The sequence below is a fragment of the Rhododendron vialii genome, chromosome 6a (assembly GCF_030253575.1).
Source record: "Rhododendron vialii isolate Sample 1 chromosome 6a, ASM3025357v1".
Lineage (NCBI taxonomy): Eukaryota > Viridiplantae > Streptophyta > Magnoliopsida > Ericales > Ericaceae > Rhododendron > Rhododendron vialii.
The window spans coordinates 36,206,113-36,225,064 of NC_080562.1; the positions used below are offsets into that span (position 1 = coordinate 36,206,113).

Genomic DNA, 18,952 nt, shown 5'->3' on the forward strand with positions numbered 1-18,952 from the left:
ATGTGGGTGATTTGGATAAGCGTCGATTTGGATAAGCGTCGTTCAACAACTGGGTATTTGTTTACCATGGCTGGTGGGCCTGTGAGTTGGCGATGTACTTTGCAGTTGATGGTTGCACTGTCCATTACCGAGGCCGAATATATGGCTGTGACTGAAGCCATAAATGAGGCGATCTAGTTGCATGGGTTGATGGCTGATTTGGGCGTTAGGCAAGATCACGTCGTCGATCATTGTGACAATTAAAGTGCAATTCATCTTGCAAAGAATCAGGTGCATCATGCTCGGACCAAACATATTGATGTCCGCTTTCACTTTGTTCGTGAGATCATTGATGAGGGGGATATTCTGTTGGAAAAGATTGGTACTGCGGACAATCCGGCTGATATGATGACTAAGGTTGTCACTAGGGTCAAGTTCCAGCGTTGCGTGGACTTGATCCATATACAGCAAATCTCAGCACCTTCGGGTGCATGCACCGTTGGGCGCTCTGATGGCAGTCAGAGCATGATTCGTTTGGGTATTCTGATTATCTGGTTTTCTAGTTGCTACATGTCTGGTTTTCTGGTTCGTAGTCCCATATCTTGTCAAGGTGGAGATTTGTAGTTTTTTGGCTCATTTTGGACTTCTCGGCATCCATGGTCCGGACCAAGGCCTTGGTGGTCCGGACCAGCACGTGTTCTACGTTTCTGGTGTTTGCTGATTTTTTGGTCCAGACCAGTGCACACTTGGTCGGGACCAGCGTGGACGGGACAGATTACTATATAAGCATATTTTAGGATTTTTTGCTCATCGTTTTGCATTCACAGCAGCTTTTCTATGAGAGGCAAAGAGAAGAACTCTGAGAGATCTCATTTGTAGCCTTTTGAGCATCCAATTACTTCCGTATAGTGAAACCCTTGATCGTCTGACTGCCCGTGGAGTAGGTATTCATTACCAAACCTCATATATCTCTGTGTTCTCTGTGATTGCTCTTTCTCTCTCTCTCTTTTCTGTGGTTTGTTCAATTACAAAACAATTAATTACGTCCGTTTCTGAGTTTGTTAACGCTTCTGCACAACAGGAGAGACGTCACCAAACCATCTTCGGTTGCTAACCCTCTAATTCTCCTCTGAGGCTTTAACCCTCTACTAATAAATACAATGTTGAAAAAAAAAAAAAAAAAACCACTAGAAAAGTTTTGTAATTAATTTTTATTAAAATCTAATTATCCAAACAGGGTAGAAAATTGAAGAAGTTGACAAAGTCAACATTCCGATTGATCAATTTTAAAAAGAAAGAACTAAACAACACCTACGTGAAACTCAAATCTGGCTTCAGGTTTGAAGTCAACACAAGAAGACAGAGGAAATACCCATGAAAGAGCACAATGTTAATACCATTCAGCGGAAGACAATCAAGGGAAAAAATAAAATACCAAAATAATTAGGGAATTGATATTCATACTCCTTTTTTTATTTTTTAGTGTTGAAAGTGTATGTATTTTTTTACTAAAAGACAAAAAAAAGAGGAAACTGATATTCACACTCCCTTTTTTGTTATTTACACTTCTTTTTTTATTTGTTTGTTAGTAATGAAAGGGTAATTTTTTTGCTTGATATAAATCCAAATTAAGAAGGAAAAAATTATAGAAGTATCCCACCTATGGTTCCTTTCTTGATAGCCAAGTCTTCGATTCTTTCACAAAGCAAATGGGGACCAAAAACTATAGGGAAAATGACGGTCAATGACGTATTTTGATAATTAATATAGAGTATCCGTTAAAGACATACTGAGAATATATGTTAATGCTGAAAATGTCCTTGACGGATATTAATTATTAAAACACGTCCTGGGCCGTCATTTTTCCAAACTAATAGTTTTGAAGCACTCTCGACGCCAGGAAAAGGAAGAAAAGGAAAGACAAAAACTATGATATTGTGATTTTCTAACTTGAGATAGGAAGGAAAAATAGCCTAGGGAGTCTATATAAAGCTTTACTTTGCCTTTGAATGAAGCCCCCGCTGGTGCATAGTGGAATTAGTATTGTATGATTAGTCGAGGTGTGCGTAAGTGAGTCTGAACACCCTGCTTATAAACAAACAAAAAAATCATAGTTCGAGGAAAAAAAATTGTCCTAGTAACATAAGGAAGAAGGAACTGAGAGAAAATTAATACGAGTAATTTGACAAGTCAAGATTCCAACAAAAGAAATGAACAGTCACCGAAACCCAATATCAATTTCTTACGTAATTTGCAGTAAAAACAAGTAATTTTGAAGTTGATTTATTAAGCTAAAAACCCCATTGCGTTCTTATGAACTTAACTTAAATTTGAAAAGGGCAAATTTTCGTAGTCATCCCTGTAGTTTTACGGTTGTCTCACTTTCGTCCCTCTAGTTTCAAAGTGCTCCAATTTCGTCCCTATAGTTTGTTTTACGTTCCAAATTGGTAAAATCATTAACACCGTTAACGAAACTAACGGAAAAAAAAAAATAAGTGTTCCAATTTTCAATCCGTTTGAACCGGTGCAAATATCTTATTTTTCTGATCATTTTATCTTAAATGGTCATAATGGATTTTTGACTCTAAGGCCTTTCAATGAGCACCCTAAGAGAGCCCTGAAACTAAATAAGGAGTCTACGGGTGCTTGTTGAAAGGCCTTAGAGCCAAAAATTCATTACGACCATTTAGGATAAAATGATCAAAAAAATAAGATCTTCGCACCGGTTCAAACGGATTGAAAATTGGAACACTTATTTTTTTTTTCCGTTAGTTTCGTTAACGGTGTTAACGATTTTACCAATTTGGAACGTAAAACAAACTACAGGGACGAAATTAGAGCACTTTGAAACTAGAGGGACGAAAGTGAGACAACCGTAAAACTACAGGGATGACTACGAAAATTTGCCCATTTGAAAATTTTATCTTTATTTGAATTTTTTTTGCATTTGTTAGTTTTGCGCCAAATTTTTGTAGGTTATTGTTTCGTTTTAACGAGAGGGATCGGAAAAGTAAATTGTTTTTACTATTACCCTAGTATTTTGAGAAATAACCATTTTTTAGCAAAAAAGTCAAAACGAAACAATAACCTACAAAAGTTTGACGCAAAACTAACGAATGCAAAAAAAATTCAAATAAGGACAAAATTCGTCCATGAATAACGATGGTTTTTTTTTTTAATCAGCACTGAACAAGGTTGCTTGATTTTGAATTTGTGTTGGCTTTAATTTAAAATTTCGACCGCTTTGGCTACCTTAAATACATAAGGAAGGTTACCAAACAGGATTCTTAGGGAGGGCTACCAAACATTGGTAGTGCGCGACTTTTCATCAGGTCTGTTTGCCGAGGGGAAAAAAAAACATTGGTAGTGCGTGTACGTGATTGGTCCCGGAAACTTCTGACTGTCGAACCAAAAAAAAAAAAAAAGTCGCACCAATTCAACATGTTTAAAATCCTATTACTTACATTGTCATAGCGACCGAACAAACGTAGCCCTTAGCTCATCTTGTAGTACCCATTGGCTTCCACCAGAAAAGTCTAGGCGGGGTTTGAGTCTATAGAGAAACATCAAACCTTCCTCGGTTGCTAACCCTCTAATTCCCCTCTAAGGCTCTAATTTTTTGTTTGAACGGCCCCCTCTAAGGCTCTAACCCTCCAAATACAATGTCGGAAAAAAAAAAAAAAAAAAAAACACCCAAACCCACAAGAAAAGTTTTGTAATTGATTTTTCTAAAATCTTTGTTATTAGATCCTTCAAAAGTATTATCCAAGAAACTTCCAGGTAATTAGCAGAAACAGGGGAGAAAATTAAAAGAAGTTGACAAAGTCTAAGCTTCACATAAAAGAAATCCTACTTTTCCCAGCACGTTGAACATTAATTCCGATTGATCAATTTTACTTGTCAACTGAAAGAACTAAACAACACGTACGTACGTGAAACTCAAATCTGGCGAATCAGGTTTGCGGTCAACACAAGAAAAACAGAGGAAACATCCATGAAAACATGCACACCAGAAATAGCATGGTGACATGGTGTGTATATATATATATAGTAATAAGGTATCGAAATTCAATCATATAACTGATCAGCTGAAATATAGCAAGCTAGAGAGAGAAACATGGCAAGATACATGGCTATTGTTGGGGGTAGTAGTAATGATCTTCTGCTTCACAGCTCCGGGGCTACCTTCTACCTCCTCTGCATGATTGTCATATCTGTTTCCATCATTTCTATGGTCATCTTTGCCTGCTCCTCTAGCCCCGAAGAAAAACGAAGGAGACGTGAACGTAATAAGGATTATCCTCAGCCAGATTGTGGTGATTGTAGCTGTTTTGGTGACTGCAGTGGTGATGCTGACGGTGGTGATGGCGGTGGTGATGGCGGCGGTGATGGCGGTGGAGGTTGCGGTGGTGGCGGTTGTGGCGGCGGAGGTGGTGGTGGTGGTGGTTGTGGCGGCGGCGGTGGAGGAGGTTGTTGATTGGGTTGGTGTTACCAGTCAGCATGGTGTTGGTGCATGTTTAGAAAAAAAATGATTTACCGTCAACTATATAGCTTCCCCTAATGGGTCTTTGCTTTGGTTGTACAGTCCAATTATCATAGCTAGGGTTTTTTTCCCCACCACAAAACTATATTGGACACATTTAATTAAGAGATTAAATTATTTTCGTCCGCGGTGAAAACACGTTTAACCCGTGTTTAATCTGTTTTCACCGCCGCCCATTGCGGACCCCATTGCTATTGTACACACGTGTTATGTAGTTCTTTTTTTATTTCTTTCTTGGTGTTATGTTACTAATGTACCCGCTAGTTTTCTACTAATGAATGAAAATCTTATGAGGATGAGCAATAACTAGAGACTTTTGATGCATCTTATGCTTAGGGCTGTAAACAAACCGAATCGATCCGAACCCTGTTAAGTTTGGTTCGGGTTTGTTAAGGTACTAGTCTGACTCGAGTTCGGCTCAAGTTCGATTCGAGCCTAAACAACTTGGCTCAAGTTCGGCTCGTTAAAATTTTTCAAGACTTGAGTTCGACTCGGTTGGGTCCGTTAATATACTAGTCTGGCTCGAGTTCAGCTCGGGTTCGATTCAAACCTGAACATCTTGGCTGGAGTTTGGCTCGTTAAACTCAAATGAATCGAGCCGAGCCGAATCTAAGCTCGAATTGAGCTCGTCAAGACTCGGGTTTGGTTCGGCTCGGCTCATTAAACTCAAGCGAACCCAAATTCTCTCATTGATCGTATAGAATTTGGGAGAAAAATAAGTATTGAATTATATATACAATCTTAAAAATTTTAATATTTACAAATAGACCCCTATTGAATTATTAATTAAATTTAAGTATAGGTTCGTGAGCCTAACCGAGCCGAATACCATTAGACTCAAGTTCGGCTCATTTACTGAACGAGCCTAGAATTGAGGTTTAGGTTCAGTACGTTTAGCAGACGAATCGAACTCGAACAAGCTCTTACCGAACCGAGCCTCGAACAGTTCACGAATAACTCAGTTTATTTACGGCCCTACTTATGCTTATATAGTACCTGGTGATGTGCCGAGGACAAATCTTTGCAAAAGATCACAGTTGTTTGCTTGACAAGGCTTTGGTAAACAAGGGAATTGGCTAGTGGTTAAAGTCTGGAATTTAAAGATTTGCTATCTTGTAAGAATTTAGGTTAATTTGAAGCCTCCCTGGTGCTATCAATTTTTTTGAGGTCAGTTCAAACGGAGCATTTGCTCCAGTTTCAAGTGAGGCTCCACTAGTGGACAATGGGTTTTTTTTGTCTCCAGGGACTAGTCAAGGTCCGCTTAACCTAGACTGGACACATGGTTATCAAAAATACTACTTTTGAATTTATTTATTTTTTTGTTCTTTTTCTTTTTTCTTATGTTATAGCTAGATATCAATGAGTTCTTTAAACTTATAAAAAAAAAGTTTGAATTATTTTTCATAAAAATATTTTCTTTTTAAGTTGTCGTTTTACGGACCAAAAAATCCTTTTTGAGACGAAGGGAATATTTTTCTTAGAATCGGCTCACACACAACAGATCCCATTCTCCTACATGCGTGTAACACTAGTCTTCCATTTTAGAGACCAAAGATACACCCACACTCATCTAGACGACTATTTTTAGCAATGAAAATTATCAAAACTAGGCTTCACAACAAGATTAAAGATGATTTTCTCTCGGACACTTTGCTTCATTGGAAGGGAATTGTTATGAAATTTGATCTAGAATTAACATAGACATTTTTGAGATTTTAAAGAATGTCGAGTTGCACTTTGATGGATAGTTTAAAACTATTATCTAAATGTTAATGAATAATTAGAATATGTGTGCTTATTTATAGGCATTACGTATAATTGGTCTTAAAACATGTGTGCTTATTTATAGGCATGGCTGATCAAATTTAAAACATGCGGTAGAGGGAGCGGTGAAAGAGAATGGTGGGCGTAGAGTTTTGGTTAAACATGCGTACTTGTCTATATATAGGTATTAAAAATAAGAATTTTATATTACAGATTGAGTTCTTTTAGTAGTTTCGCCAACCACAGAATCTTTTCGCTGCAAATCCGAAAATTGACCATAAGCATTGAAAACCACACTCTCAGGTTGCTGTAAAATTGTCAATGCAAGAAAATGAAAAATGATGACTGCATTTTGATGATCAGTTGTGGAATATTATCTTCCTCTCTAGATTTTATATATAGTTCAGAAGATTCAATACATTTCAGAGAGAGAGAGAGAAAGAGGGAGAGAGATGGCATGATACTTGAAAGATGGTCTTGATCATAGTTTGGATCATGGGTCTGGGGCCACGTTCTATTTCTCCATGATTGTTTTCTCAGTCTCCATGATTTCTATGGTTATCTTCGCTTGTGTTAAGTCTTCTAGAGCCAAAGGAAGTTCTGGTGGTGGTTTTTTGTAACGGCGTGGTGGTGGTAGTGGTTGCGGTACTGGTGGTGGTGGTGGCGACGGTGGCAGCGGCGACTAAGATGGAAGTTGATGAATGAATGACTGTTGCTCGAGAAGGATCGCGAAGAATTGGTGAGGGGTTATTGCCTTCCCAAAACTTCAAAAAGTCTTCCAGTAAATGTAACCTTGATCAAGTGTTTCGTAACATTAATCTTAAATATGCAATTTCGTCATTGAATAAGGTTGGTTCTCTCTATCAGGTTCTTACCACAAACGCTATACCAGTTTATTAAGTAGTCTCCAAATTGGGTTAGTATCCTTTCAAAGGAAAATGCAACACCTAAATGGGACAAAGATTTGACTATCTTTTATTGATATTGGAGCAGCAGTACATTGCACAATGAATTGGCCAATATTGGGTGTTGCTAATGCCAAAACTGTTTTTGTTTATATCAAAATTGTAGAGCATAAGTTTTTTGTACCATTTGTAAGGTACAAGGCTTTTATGCATTATAATTTTGGTACAAACAAAAGCTGTTTTGGCATTATCATTTCCCTTGGTGTATTACATCAAAATCACATCTCTATATATACTCGTATGCTATTATTACAACAAAGAGGCAACAATGATTAGCTCTAGATATACAAGTAAGTGGATGAATCTGTTGCATTCGTTGTATCTCGACAAAGTATGGATCGAGCTTCTATAATTGAACGAGGGGGCTCCAAATCTTTGTCTTGGAGTGAATTTCCTTGCAACCGTTGCATCTGGGAAGCGAAAGTATCATCCAAGATCTGCAATGGAAAAAAAATGAAGTGAATAACATAGTTTTTTTTTTCTTTTATCGTGGATAATTTTCTTTGCGTAGAACCCCTTTGGTGCATAAGTAACTTCTAATCCCAACAAATACAGAGTCGGTACTTACCCCCAGAGCATAATAAGAGCCATTGTACCAGACTCGATTTTCTTTTCTGCCCTCCAGAAACCTCAACACAACCTAGTAAGATGCGTATTGGATTAGGAAAAAGCACAACCTTAAGCAAATCAAACAAAAATAATTTCTTTACCTGTCCCATTTTGTCCCAAAAGCCACGACAGGTTGCAATGAATATATGGCTACTAAAGACCTCATGCAAGTTTGATATGGAGTCGATGAGCTGTGAACTTAGCATTTGCATTCTTTCGCGGACCTCAGCTTCTCCATCTGCTTCCTTTGTTTCCTCTAGAATCCTTTTGAGCCGTGTATTCCTATTAGCTTGCATCTGCAACAATCATAATCTGTATATTACAACCGCAGTAACTTTATATCTATGGCAGGATTTTTGTGTAGCTATTGAATATTGATATAAGTGAAATTTTGGCTTAGACTGGTTTTGTGACTAGTTTTGTCATATGAAGTTGGTTCCAATTCTCCTCAAGACATTTCAAGTTATACACTTTTTCCACAATTATAGGATATCAAGCATATATTGAAGATGAAAGCGTAGGATTTCAGCTTGTATTCAAATACTCCATACTTTCAAGAATCGCCTACTATTAAGCAGCAAACTAAAAAGCTGAAGCATAGATTGTAGAAACTTATCCCACATTGCTTGGGAGTGGAATGGGTGATCACTTAATAACATTTGGGACCTCTCTACTCATTGCCAATTGGTTTTGAGATGGATATAAAGTTTGTACATAGATCTCCTTAAATTTCTTCACCATTAAAGTGCTAGGACATTAGACTTCTAGTATGACACATCTAAAATTATCTCCACGCATTTAAGCTAATACTGTATTATCTCTTTCCCTTTGAAGTGGTAGCTGACAGAACTATGACCTGACCTGAGTTTAACAAACCTCAAGGTTATCACATACTGCTCTACAGAAAAGGAAAAAGGATGAAAATGAAAGTGGACGGGTTGTTGCTTACATTGTTGACTAGCTCCACTACTGTTGCCTGCATGTAGTTTTTGTATTTTGTTCTCAACAGAACTGTTATTGCATTCATCTGCTCCCCAAAAAGGGACTTCTTGTCTCCGACGACAGGAAGATAGGATGCCCAAGACTTCAAAATGTCTTCAACCTTGCAATGTAAAACATCAAGAATTCTCTTGATGGTGTTCAAAAAAGTTCCCAGCTGCAAAGAAGGACACAAAACACTAACCAGTTAGAGATGACAAATTTTTACTGAAGAGAAGGATTTTTTGGTCCAGAGACTTTGCTGATCTCTAGTTGAACTCTGTTCAACTTAAATGGCTCTTATTTGATTTACTGGCGAAAAATGGTAGCCCTAATTTAAGATAATTTTCTGACTTAATCATCTAAATTTCCATGATGAATTGGTGAAAAATGCAATGAGTAGTTGTAATCCTACCCAATAAGAGATATGGCCAATTTTTACTGAAGAGAAGGATTTTTTTTAGTCCAAAGACTTTGCTGATCCCTAGTTGAACTCTGTTTAACTTTAAATGGCAGAATCTAAATTCTTATTTGATTTACTGGCAAAAAATGGTAGCCCTACTTTATTTTGTTTGTTATCCTCCATCTTTTCTGGTTGTGTACTCTCAGGCCAAATTGGAAATTTGTTCAGTTCAGGCACCCGGTTAACTGCTAAATCCCACAACCTCTACCAAGTATGTTTAGCATTGACAAGTTGCAAAATCACTGTACTGCTTTTCCAGTCAATAACCAATATAGTACTCCATCAGAACTTACTTGACTAGGAATGGAGTAAAGAGCAGTTGATTGTCTTCCCGTTATTTTCTGAACTTGCATCCCAAGCCTTTTCGGAATGCTATCTTTCAAAGGAGCCAAGATATCACTGTACTGCTTTTCCAGTGCTTTTATAATGGCTCGTTCCACATTTGCAACAGCCTTATGAAAAGAAACATATAACATGGTAGAAATATGAGAGCTTAGCTGTATGAATATGTGCAAGTAAATACAGCCAGACATAAAACAAGTTTCTGAATTTATAAATGTGTCTCTGTGTGCATGAATGCGAGTGTGCTTAGTCGTATTCGAGGCTTGTGAAACAAATGGAAATCAGAACTCACATTCTCCACTATTAATGAATATTGAGGCCATCGGTTCATCACAACTTCGTACTCAATAAGCATTTCTTTGATTTTCTCATACATCTCCTCAGCAAATGGTGAGGTAGAATGATTAGTAAGAACTCCAGACCATGGAACCTGTAATGAGGATTTTAGTCAAATTATTCAGTTTGTTGTTGAATTGGGTCGACAAGTTTATCTAGACCAAGGAAACAATACTGTCTAATTCAATCGACTAGGATGACAAGAATCGATCTCTAAGTAAATGGCTTGGATATTATTCTTAGGAGGTACCTTCTCTGCTTTGCAAAGTTCAAGTAAGTTGAGCTGCATATCCTGTATCCAAACCATTATATAATCGTGGTACAAATTTCTGGCCTCTACCCCACCATGCATTGGACTGAAGGATACAGGAGGTATAGCATGAGAAAGAGAGCTTCGAATTTTACATGGAAATAAAGTACATGTCAATAACAAAATTCCCACACCTGACATTCCACGATTCAAGATTCCTTTGGAAATCAGCAGTCGCTATCAAAAGTTCATTTACATGTGACTGAGGGCTCGACGGAGGCCATGTAGCAAGAAAACCTCTAAGCCTCTTGCACAACTCAGTGCTGTAGACAGCTGCGGTGATACTTGATAGGTCAATCGAACTGAAAAGGGGCGAATACATGTTATAAGATAGAACTTCATCATCAGATTGAATGTGTTAAATGATAGTTTTCATTATCCATGCCTACCTACAATCAAGTAGTCCAAGGATAGATATTGGAGCTAAGAGCAGTTTTCCTTTAAAAAAAATAATAATAATAAAGTTGTCCAACTTGGCAAAAAAGCTTAGTGAAGCTAACCAATCGATAATGAGTGTCTCTTACCTGGGGAGTATGTGCTGATTGTTGATCTTAATATCTGCCTGAATTTCATTGACTAAGTTTGTGCAAAGGTTCTTCATCTTCGAATATGCTGTGGTGATTGTAATGGAATCAATAAGAAAACTGTCAGAATTATTTGACACAAATTCATCAGTCTCTAACATGTGCTTCCGGCACCTCTTTGCTGCTGCTGCCTGCAAACATATGAAGAATTGTGAAGAATTAGATGTGTACTGTGGATATCAGGTTCATATTGCATGTTTATAAACATTCAAAATGTGGTCCTCTGATGTGGGACACTATTAATGGGAATTTGTCTCACCTGTAGATAGTTTCTCAACATTGACTGTGCATCTTGAGAAAGTATATCATGAAGAAGGATGAATATTTGCACAGCAGGCGCTAAAGCTGGTGCAGCAACCTCTGGTGTGGAACCAAAAGTATCAGCTAAACCAGTTGGAGAGTTCTCATCCAATGATTTGTAGTTCTCAAAGACTGTTTCCAAGAGACTCTCAACTTGGGTTTCACAATCCAGCAATATACTTTTCTGTGGGAGTCAAGAGTCAAGACAAAGAAGTGTGTTATGTTAATGAGTAAGAACAAGGGGCATGGAAAATGTAGTTCAGAAAATTGGTTATATATAGGGTTTACAAGCCATGCACTCCAGCCTAACAATTTTTAGGAGTTCGCCAACCTTGTCACTGTTAGTAATACGAAAAATATGTTTATTTTAATTTCACAATAGTGGTTCAATGACGTGTAAAGCATTTCATGTTATATCTCACAGTTTATGTTCAAGATTTAACTATCAAGATTTAACTACCTGTTTACTTTTTTTCCATTGGCTACTATGAAGCAAAGAATCCCACTTGGGAGCATGTAACTGTAAAAAGTTTATTGGCTTAACATGTCATCATAAGGAGTTTCACTCCTAGAAAATGTTGGCTAAATAAGATCTACATGTACAAAGTGTGTAGTGATTACAGAAATCACGGATGTGTGGTGGTTTGAAAAGGCTTACCTCTTGTCTAGTTAGGCTCTTTCCAGTCCTGGCCTCCATAATGGGCTCAAGCAACTCGTACACAAGCTCTAAGCAATCTTCTGTAGGAGTTGCCACATTCATGACATATGAAAGATATCTGCAACGATCAAAAGTTGAGTGAAATTTGCAAGGAAACACATGAAGCAGTGAAGCATGAACCAAATATTTGTAAACATGGTGGGAAATGGAAATTGATCTTTGAAGTACCTTAGCTTACTGTAAGAATCTGAAACTCCATAGTAGTCAGCAAACTCGAGCAACAGCCATTTCCAAGAACCTTCTGTTCTCAAGTTTCGTGCATGAAAATGTTGTCCACGCATGGCAGCCTCCAGCAACAGATCATATGCCAGGGTTTCCACAATAGGTCCACTCTGTTATTATGTTTGAATTACAAAGATAAGGTACCTCTTAGGACCAACAAGAAACAAATCATGTGCATGGACATGCTAATTCTCCATTTATCTTCAGTAGCTACTCATTGAAAAACCAGATGAAACTATGACTGGAGAAGAAAATGTTTCACATAGGAGGCTACCAATAGTAAGTCATACTCCAATCTATGCATACATGATATTCACTTCGATGCCGATCAAGGTCGATTCAAAGAAACCCATGTACACATACACATGACAAAACCCACGTGATTATCCAGAAAGCAATGATTTCACATTTCTAAACATCAGCTAACATCTTCAAGTAAATTAAGTTACTGTCTGATTTTTTTGATTGAGTTATGATTGGTTTGCACCCATGGGGGAAAAAATTAGGTGCAAAAAAATGACACAAAACTAGTTGAGCTAGATGGTTGTGCTGACAATTGAGTTCATTAGGAAAATCCAAACCTTGATGTGGGCAGTCTCGTCACATCTAATTGTACTACCAATGGAGAGCTGGATCTTTCCAACACATTCCTGATCGTCATGGTAAATTGGCCACCACCGAATTCTGTCATTCTGCATGATTTGGATTACAGATAAGTTTAACAAGTAATATCTCATATGTTTAGAACCTCCATTTATTAGATTGTATAGTATTGGAACATACAGGATTGTCAGTCAAGGATGCAATTGGTATCACAGCTCGACCTTTAATAGTTTTCTTTGTATCCCGGACTTCCAGCAAAAGAGCATCACCTTGGTTATCTGGAAAACTGAAATTCATGCACATAGTAAGATATTCCCTTCAGTTAAACATTTGTCAAAACCAAGTGCAATGCTAAATCCTTTAAGCATGAGACTGCCTAAGAGGGAGTCCTAGACCAAGGATTTATAAAGGGTTAAAAAGAAAACATTTAAGAGGATGCATAGACCTAGTACACCTTAGGTCAGAGATCCTTACAAAGTCACAATGTAGCACTACCAAACAAAAGAATCATACACAATTCTATCTTCCTTTTAATCCATCAGTCAGACGAACTTCTCTGCCAAGTTTGGAAACCTTCCTCCAGCAGATTATCAGCTGTTGCTTCAGAAAATGCAAAAATATCCATCTGATATTTAAATAAGCTACTTACAATTCATGCCTGGGAGATCTACCATGGAAGCTAGGAGATCTACCATGGAAGCTATCTATCTATTAAGGAGATTGATGGAAAAACATAGATCAAAGAAAAAGGATCTCCATATGGTTTTCATAGACTTAGAAAAGGCTTATGATAGGGTGCCTAGAGACATCATATGTTTGGTTCTGGAGAGAAAGGGAGTGACCAAAGGGTATATCGAGGTGATTAGAGACATGTATGAAGGTGTCGTCACTACCATTCGATCACCAGTAAAGTAAGGAAAATGAGTGAATTTTCAATCACAGTAGGATTGCATCAAGGGTCAGCCTTGAGTCCGTACCTCTTTGCCCTTAGGTATGGATGAGTTGACTAGACAGTTTCAGAAGGATATCCCATGGTGTATGATGTTTGCAGATGATATTGTCCTAGTGGATGAAACCGCAAAAGTGTTAATGCGAAATTAGAAGTTTGGAGGGAAGCATTAGAGTCAAAGCGTTTTCGGATAAGTAGGAGTAAAACAGAGTATATGGTGTGCAAGTTTAGTGGTACCAACAGTGCGCATGAAAGAAGAGTGGTGATGCAAAACCCGGAGATACCAAAGAGTGACCATTTTAAGTATTTAGGCTTAATTATTAGTAAAGAATGAGAGATTGCCGATGATGTGACTCATAGGATCTAAGTGGGGTGGCTCAAGTGGAAGAGCGCTACGGGTGTACTATATGACAAGAAGGTACCCACAAAATTGAAGGGAAAATTTTATAGAACTGCCATAAGTCCAGCGTTGGTTTACGGGACAGAATGTTGGCCGATTAAGAAACAACAGGTGTGCAAGATGAGTGTAGCGGAAATGAGAATGTTAAGGTGGATGTGTGGTAAGACTAGACAAGACAGGATTAGAAATGAAACGGTTCGTGAGATGGTAGGTGTAGCACCTATAGAGGAGAAGTTGAGAGAAAATAGGCTAATGTGGTTTGGGTATGTCTACCGTAGACTTGGAGATGCAGTAGTTAAGAGAGCAGAAAGGATAGTTTTGGGTAGCAACGCTATGGGGAGGGGAAGACCTAAATTGACATTAGATGTTGTTGTGCGCATAGATATGAGTCTAATAGGTTTGAGTGAACAAGTGGCCTTTGACAGAGCTTAATGGAAAAAAATGATTCATGTAGCCGACCCAATTGATTGAGACATAAGGCTCGGTTTGGTTTGGTTTACTTACAATTCATGGTAATCTCCAGTTCCAGGCCTCAAGCAGATAGAAGATCCTGGTTCCACTTGACTATCTTCGAGAGAACTCTTCAGGTGAAATAGGCATGACAATCGCTCTGCAAACATGCAATGGATAGTCAATCAGCTAATTGAAAAGCAATTCAGTTGAGAAGTGAAGAGATGTTACACACCCAAAGTGGAGTAGCCTTCGAAGACTCCTTCCGAAAGATATATTTTTCTCCACCTATATACAGACTCTTGGACATAGAAAAGGTGTATACTATTAGATATTTTGGTATCTAGTACTTAAATTGGATATCCACCAGGAAACATCCGCAGAGTATTATTTTCTGTTTTCCTATCTAGGTTCATGACTATGTAATCCTTTTAAAGACTTACTTTTCACTGCTTATCAGAGTACTTATTCGGATAAAAAAAGATGAGTACATCTTATTTGATTATTTGTTGCCACTAGAAGGTAGAGATGAATAACATAACATACTTTGCCACTAAAAGGAAGAGGTGAATAGCATATCAAAGCAAAAAGAAAAAAAAAATGTGTCAAGAACCACAAACCTTCCGATGCCACTGAAAGGGAGGCAATTCCAAGAGAATTGATGCTAGTTTTCACAAGTGATGAAACATGACGGACATATTCTGTGCCGACTTGCATATAGATTGTACTTGAGTATGTGCTCTTAAGCTTCCTCCTTGGTATTATGCGCAGCTTTTTCACTGCCAACAATTATGTGGCAAATTTAGATTGCTTCAAGTTAACAGTCGACCAAAAGAAGACTGTTTTCCTTAATTGTCACCACCAATAGATGTACGAGAACCAAAACATGTGCATAAAACCTTTAACAAATTGAGAACTGAAATCATCACAACTACGTACTAGGTACCACAAAATGCAACTCAAAGTATGAAAAAACTTGGTTCCACAAATGAAAAACACAATAGACAAATGTGAAACTCTCTTTGATATGGCTTCAAGATATTATATCAATGCATAACGAGTGAGTTTAGCAATAGAATCTGTGTAGTTAGAAGCATACCTTCAACTCTGACCTTTCCAACTATTTTCTTTACTTTCAAAGGGCATGATTGTTCTGTATTTGCAGTATCAATCCTTCCCAATGATTGAACACCTCGAGGTTGCAATAAAAGTTTGTGGAGCCTGTTTTATCATTAACATTCAAACATCTCCATTTAGACTTAAGAATTACTAGCATTCGAAAAAGATGACCACCAAAAGGAAATCGTGATGATAGACTTCACTAGTACATTAGAAAGGTAACATACCCAAATGCACTCCGGAGAACCAAGCACTCATCGTGTAGGAACTCAGGTGCCTCCATGCAGCCTCTTGCCCAGGCATTTAAGCAAAGGCGAATGCATGCATCATAAGCTATTAGAGTTTGCCATGCATTTTGACCACTGCCAGAGAGGAGAAGAGCAACTTTAGATGTCAAAGTCTCAAAATGGTTATATTAAAAGATCCCATTCAGATTACAGAATCGGAATTGTTTGACTTTGGAAAATTGATTGAGTGCAGCCCCACACAACACTGAGAGTAGACTTCTGTGATTTGACCCTCAAGATTCCATGGGCGCCACAACTGCTTGGAGGGTCAATACCAAAACTATATTCAATGACTATCCACAAATTCATTATCCACAAGGCTATAGTAACCATATCTTTTCACAACATCTTAGTTGCCGTCTGACATGGCATACCCACAATGTATGGACATTGAATAGTTTTATTTCCCAAAAGTGGTACTTGGGACACCTTATGCTTAGCATTGTTGATGTGACATATCAGACGATAAACAAGATTTGGTAAATATATGGACATTGAATAGGTTTTTTTTTTTTGGGTAAGTAACATTGAATAGTTTTGTGTCCCAAAAGTAGTATTTGGGAACCCCTCATACTAAGCGTTGTTGATATGACTGACATATTAGACGATAAACAGGATTTGGTACGAAAATGAGGTCACTATGATGTTGATGATTTCCAGATATTAATCAAACAGGTTCTCCCAACTCTAGAGACTACTCAGTTTCTGCAGAAAAACTAATAAAAGCATTAATCTCCTTTGCTTAAAGATGACCGAATAGACCCATTTGCCACTCTGGGCTGGGCCATATGCATATATGCTCCTACTAACGTCAGTAGTTGTATGATCATAACTATCTAGAGTACAGTTGATGCAGAAGTCGGGCAAAAAACAAAAGTACCTACTCTGACCAGTAACTAAGAAGTAACTACTCTGGCAGTACAATCTCCAGATAAAGTGAACAATAAGAAAAATAGAAAAAACATGGATCATACCTGGTGTCATAATAGGGTGAATTATCACACAAGTTGGTTTGCCCATAAGAGCCCAGTGCTTCCTTATCTCCAGCTACTTTTTTGTTTTCCCTGTAAAATAGAAACACTGTGAAAAAATATTATGCAGAAAACAACTCAAGACGGTTTTACATGCAAAAATATCATGATCGGTCATTTCCTATACCTCTCAACATGTTCTTCTTTCGTAGATTTTACTCTCCAGTCAGAGGAGACCTCTCTATTACCGTGGAAACGATCTGCTGATTCATTAGATATTGGCATCTCATCACCAAAACTTCTCTCCCTTCCATTCAAGCCTCCAGAATCTTCTCTTGGTTCACTTTCAGCTCCAGAACTGTTTTCCTCTCTCCCAATATCAACAATTGGAGGTGCACTTGGCGTTCCCAAGTCAACCACATTATTCTGGATACTGTCACTAATGGGAGTACCCTGCAATTACAATCAAATCAATTAGACAGCAGACTACAAATCCTTGTCATATTGAATCTATCAATTTCTAGTTTATTGGGCTTATGGAAATCAAAATCTTACATATGCATTGTGCAACTGAACTTTTTCGCGCAGTTGACAGCTGCCACCTCCTACTGTTTTCTGATATGCACCTCCTCCAAAACCCAACTCACCATCGGTAAATCTCCTGTAATTTCCTGGCACTTCAACCCGAAGACCCTCCTTCAAAACCCCTTTATTCAAGCTAGACACTTTATGGTTCAACTTTGTGTTCAACTTTGAACCAAACATTTCTTCATCGTACCGTTTCTCAACTGGCTTTTCCAGATACTCAACATCACTATATCTCAAACTCCCCTCCTCCGAATAATTCCAGCCGGAATCGGCCCCACCCGAATCATCTGGGGCCGAGGCCACACTCTCATCATCATCTTCTTCTTCTTCCTCATTGCTATCCAGACTAAGAGTGGCCGGATTACGAGGTCCGAGTAGGCCAGAGTGGAATTTCAATGGGGGCAAAACATGGGTAGACTTGTAAGTTGGACTATTGAAAGCAAGGGGTGATCTCGGTAAGGGGAATGGAAGACCGATTTTTTCGGTTAATGGCGATCGAGCATGGTTCTGTTCAACCTCAGATCCCTGCATGTAAAGTTTCCCTATTTAAGTCGTGATTCAAACCCCTATGAAACAGAAACAACTATGATCCAATGCCACGGTATTTGTGTATTTGAGTGTGTGTGTGTATGTGTGATGAACAATTTCGAAAGAAAAGCGAAGAGTTTATGTATTTTGGTACCTGTTTGATCCAGTTGATTGCGCTTTGGTCTAGACCCTCGGTGAACATCTTTCCAGGGTTTGGGGAGGGAGAGAGAGAGAGGTAAGGAGCTGGGTTAAGGTTTCTGGAGAAGTGAGACAAGAAGAGCGCGTTGAGGCCAGTGGGTGCCACCTAACGATAACGGCTAGTTTTGACAAGAGTGATGATGCAGACACGAGACACGAGACACGACCCCTTAACGTTAATTACAACTTGCCCCTTAAACTATCATATTTTTTAATTGTACCCCTTCATCTTACTATCATATGGTATCACTTAGCCCATTCTATCACTCTTCTATCCTGATTTGAGCGTTTGTAATTAGTATCCCTTGTTACACAATGTTACGAACAAAAAGATTTTGCTAAACTATGGGAACCCCCTTCAAAAAAAAAAAAAATACTATTGAAAGCTTGATTTCAATAAAGGGTATGGTTCACCTAATTTAACTTTTTAAAAAACAATAAATATTAGTGATGTTTAATACGGAGTAATTTTTTGTTGGTATTTTGTTAATTTTTTTCAAATTGTTCATTTCATGAAAAGAACTAAAAAAAGTATAAAACTACAGACTTGGTTGAAAAATGTCCAGAAATGGACATGATGTTTTTACTATGAGAGTTGGTCATGCCTCAAATCTAATTCGGTTTGAATCTTCGGTGGAAAAAGGATAACTTGAAGAAATTTTACAAAATAAACAATTTAGACAATCTAAACGAACTTTCCACGAGTCCGTAGATGGAACACACAACAGTTGAGTTTGCCAAATTGA

The 18,952-nt window shown here is 38.0% G+C and overlaps 1 protein-coding gene across 1 annotated transcript; it reads right to left on the reverse strand.

The window, feature by feature from the left end:
* Nucleotides 1–7,238: 7,238 nt before the first annotated feature.
* On the reverse strand, nt 7,239–18,856 carry LOC131329159 (uncharacterized). Its single transcript, XM_058362240.1, has 22 exons — nt 18,163–18,856; nt 17,448–18,005; nt 17,080–17,345; nt 16,896–16,985; nt 15,862–15,996; nt 15,615–15,736; nt 15,136–15,294; nt 14,570–14,675; nt 12,897–13,002; nt 12,695–12,805; nt 12,060–12,223; nt 11,832–11,949; nt 11,133–11,357; nt 10,814–11,004; nt 10,424–10,591; nt 10,230–10,335; nt 9,936–10,073; nt 9,595–9,753; nt 8,810–9,016; nt 7,962–8,156; nt 7,820–7,891; nt 7,239–7,688 (listed from the first exon to the last, which is right to left on the reverse strand). The coding sequence occupies exons 1-22, from the start codon at nt 18,208–18,210 to the stop codon at nt 7,530–7,532; spliced, it is 3,603 nt and encodes a 1,200-aa protein (XP_058218223.1). The 5' UTR covers nt 18,211–18,856; the 3' UTR covers nt 7,239–7,529.
* Between the last annotated feature and the right edge of the window lie 96 nt (nt 18,857–18,952).

What these genes read in the sequence shown, in the direction of transcription:
- LOC131329159 (XM_058362240.1), bottom strand. Translation starts at nt 18,210, where the DNA reads ATGTTCACCGAGGGTCTAGACCAAAGCGCAATCAACTGGATCAAACAG. An exon ending in AGAGCCTAACTAGACAAGAG is followed by an intron (nt 11,358 to 11,831) that starts GTAAGCCTTTTC and finishes TGACTCCCACAG; the next exon opens with AAAAGTATATTGCTGGATTG. An exon ending in TAGTGGAGCTAGTCAACAAT is followed by an intron (nt 8,157 to 8,809) that starts GTAAGCAACAAC and finishes TGATTGTTGCAG; the next exon opens with ATGCAAGCTAATAGGAATAC.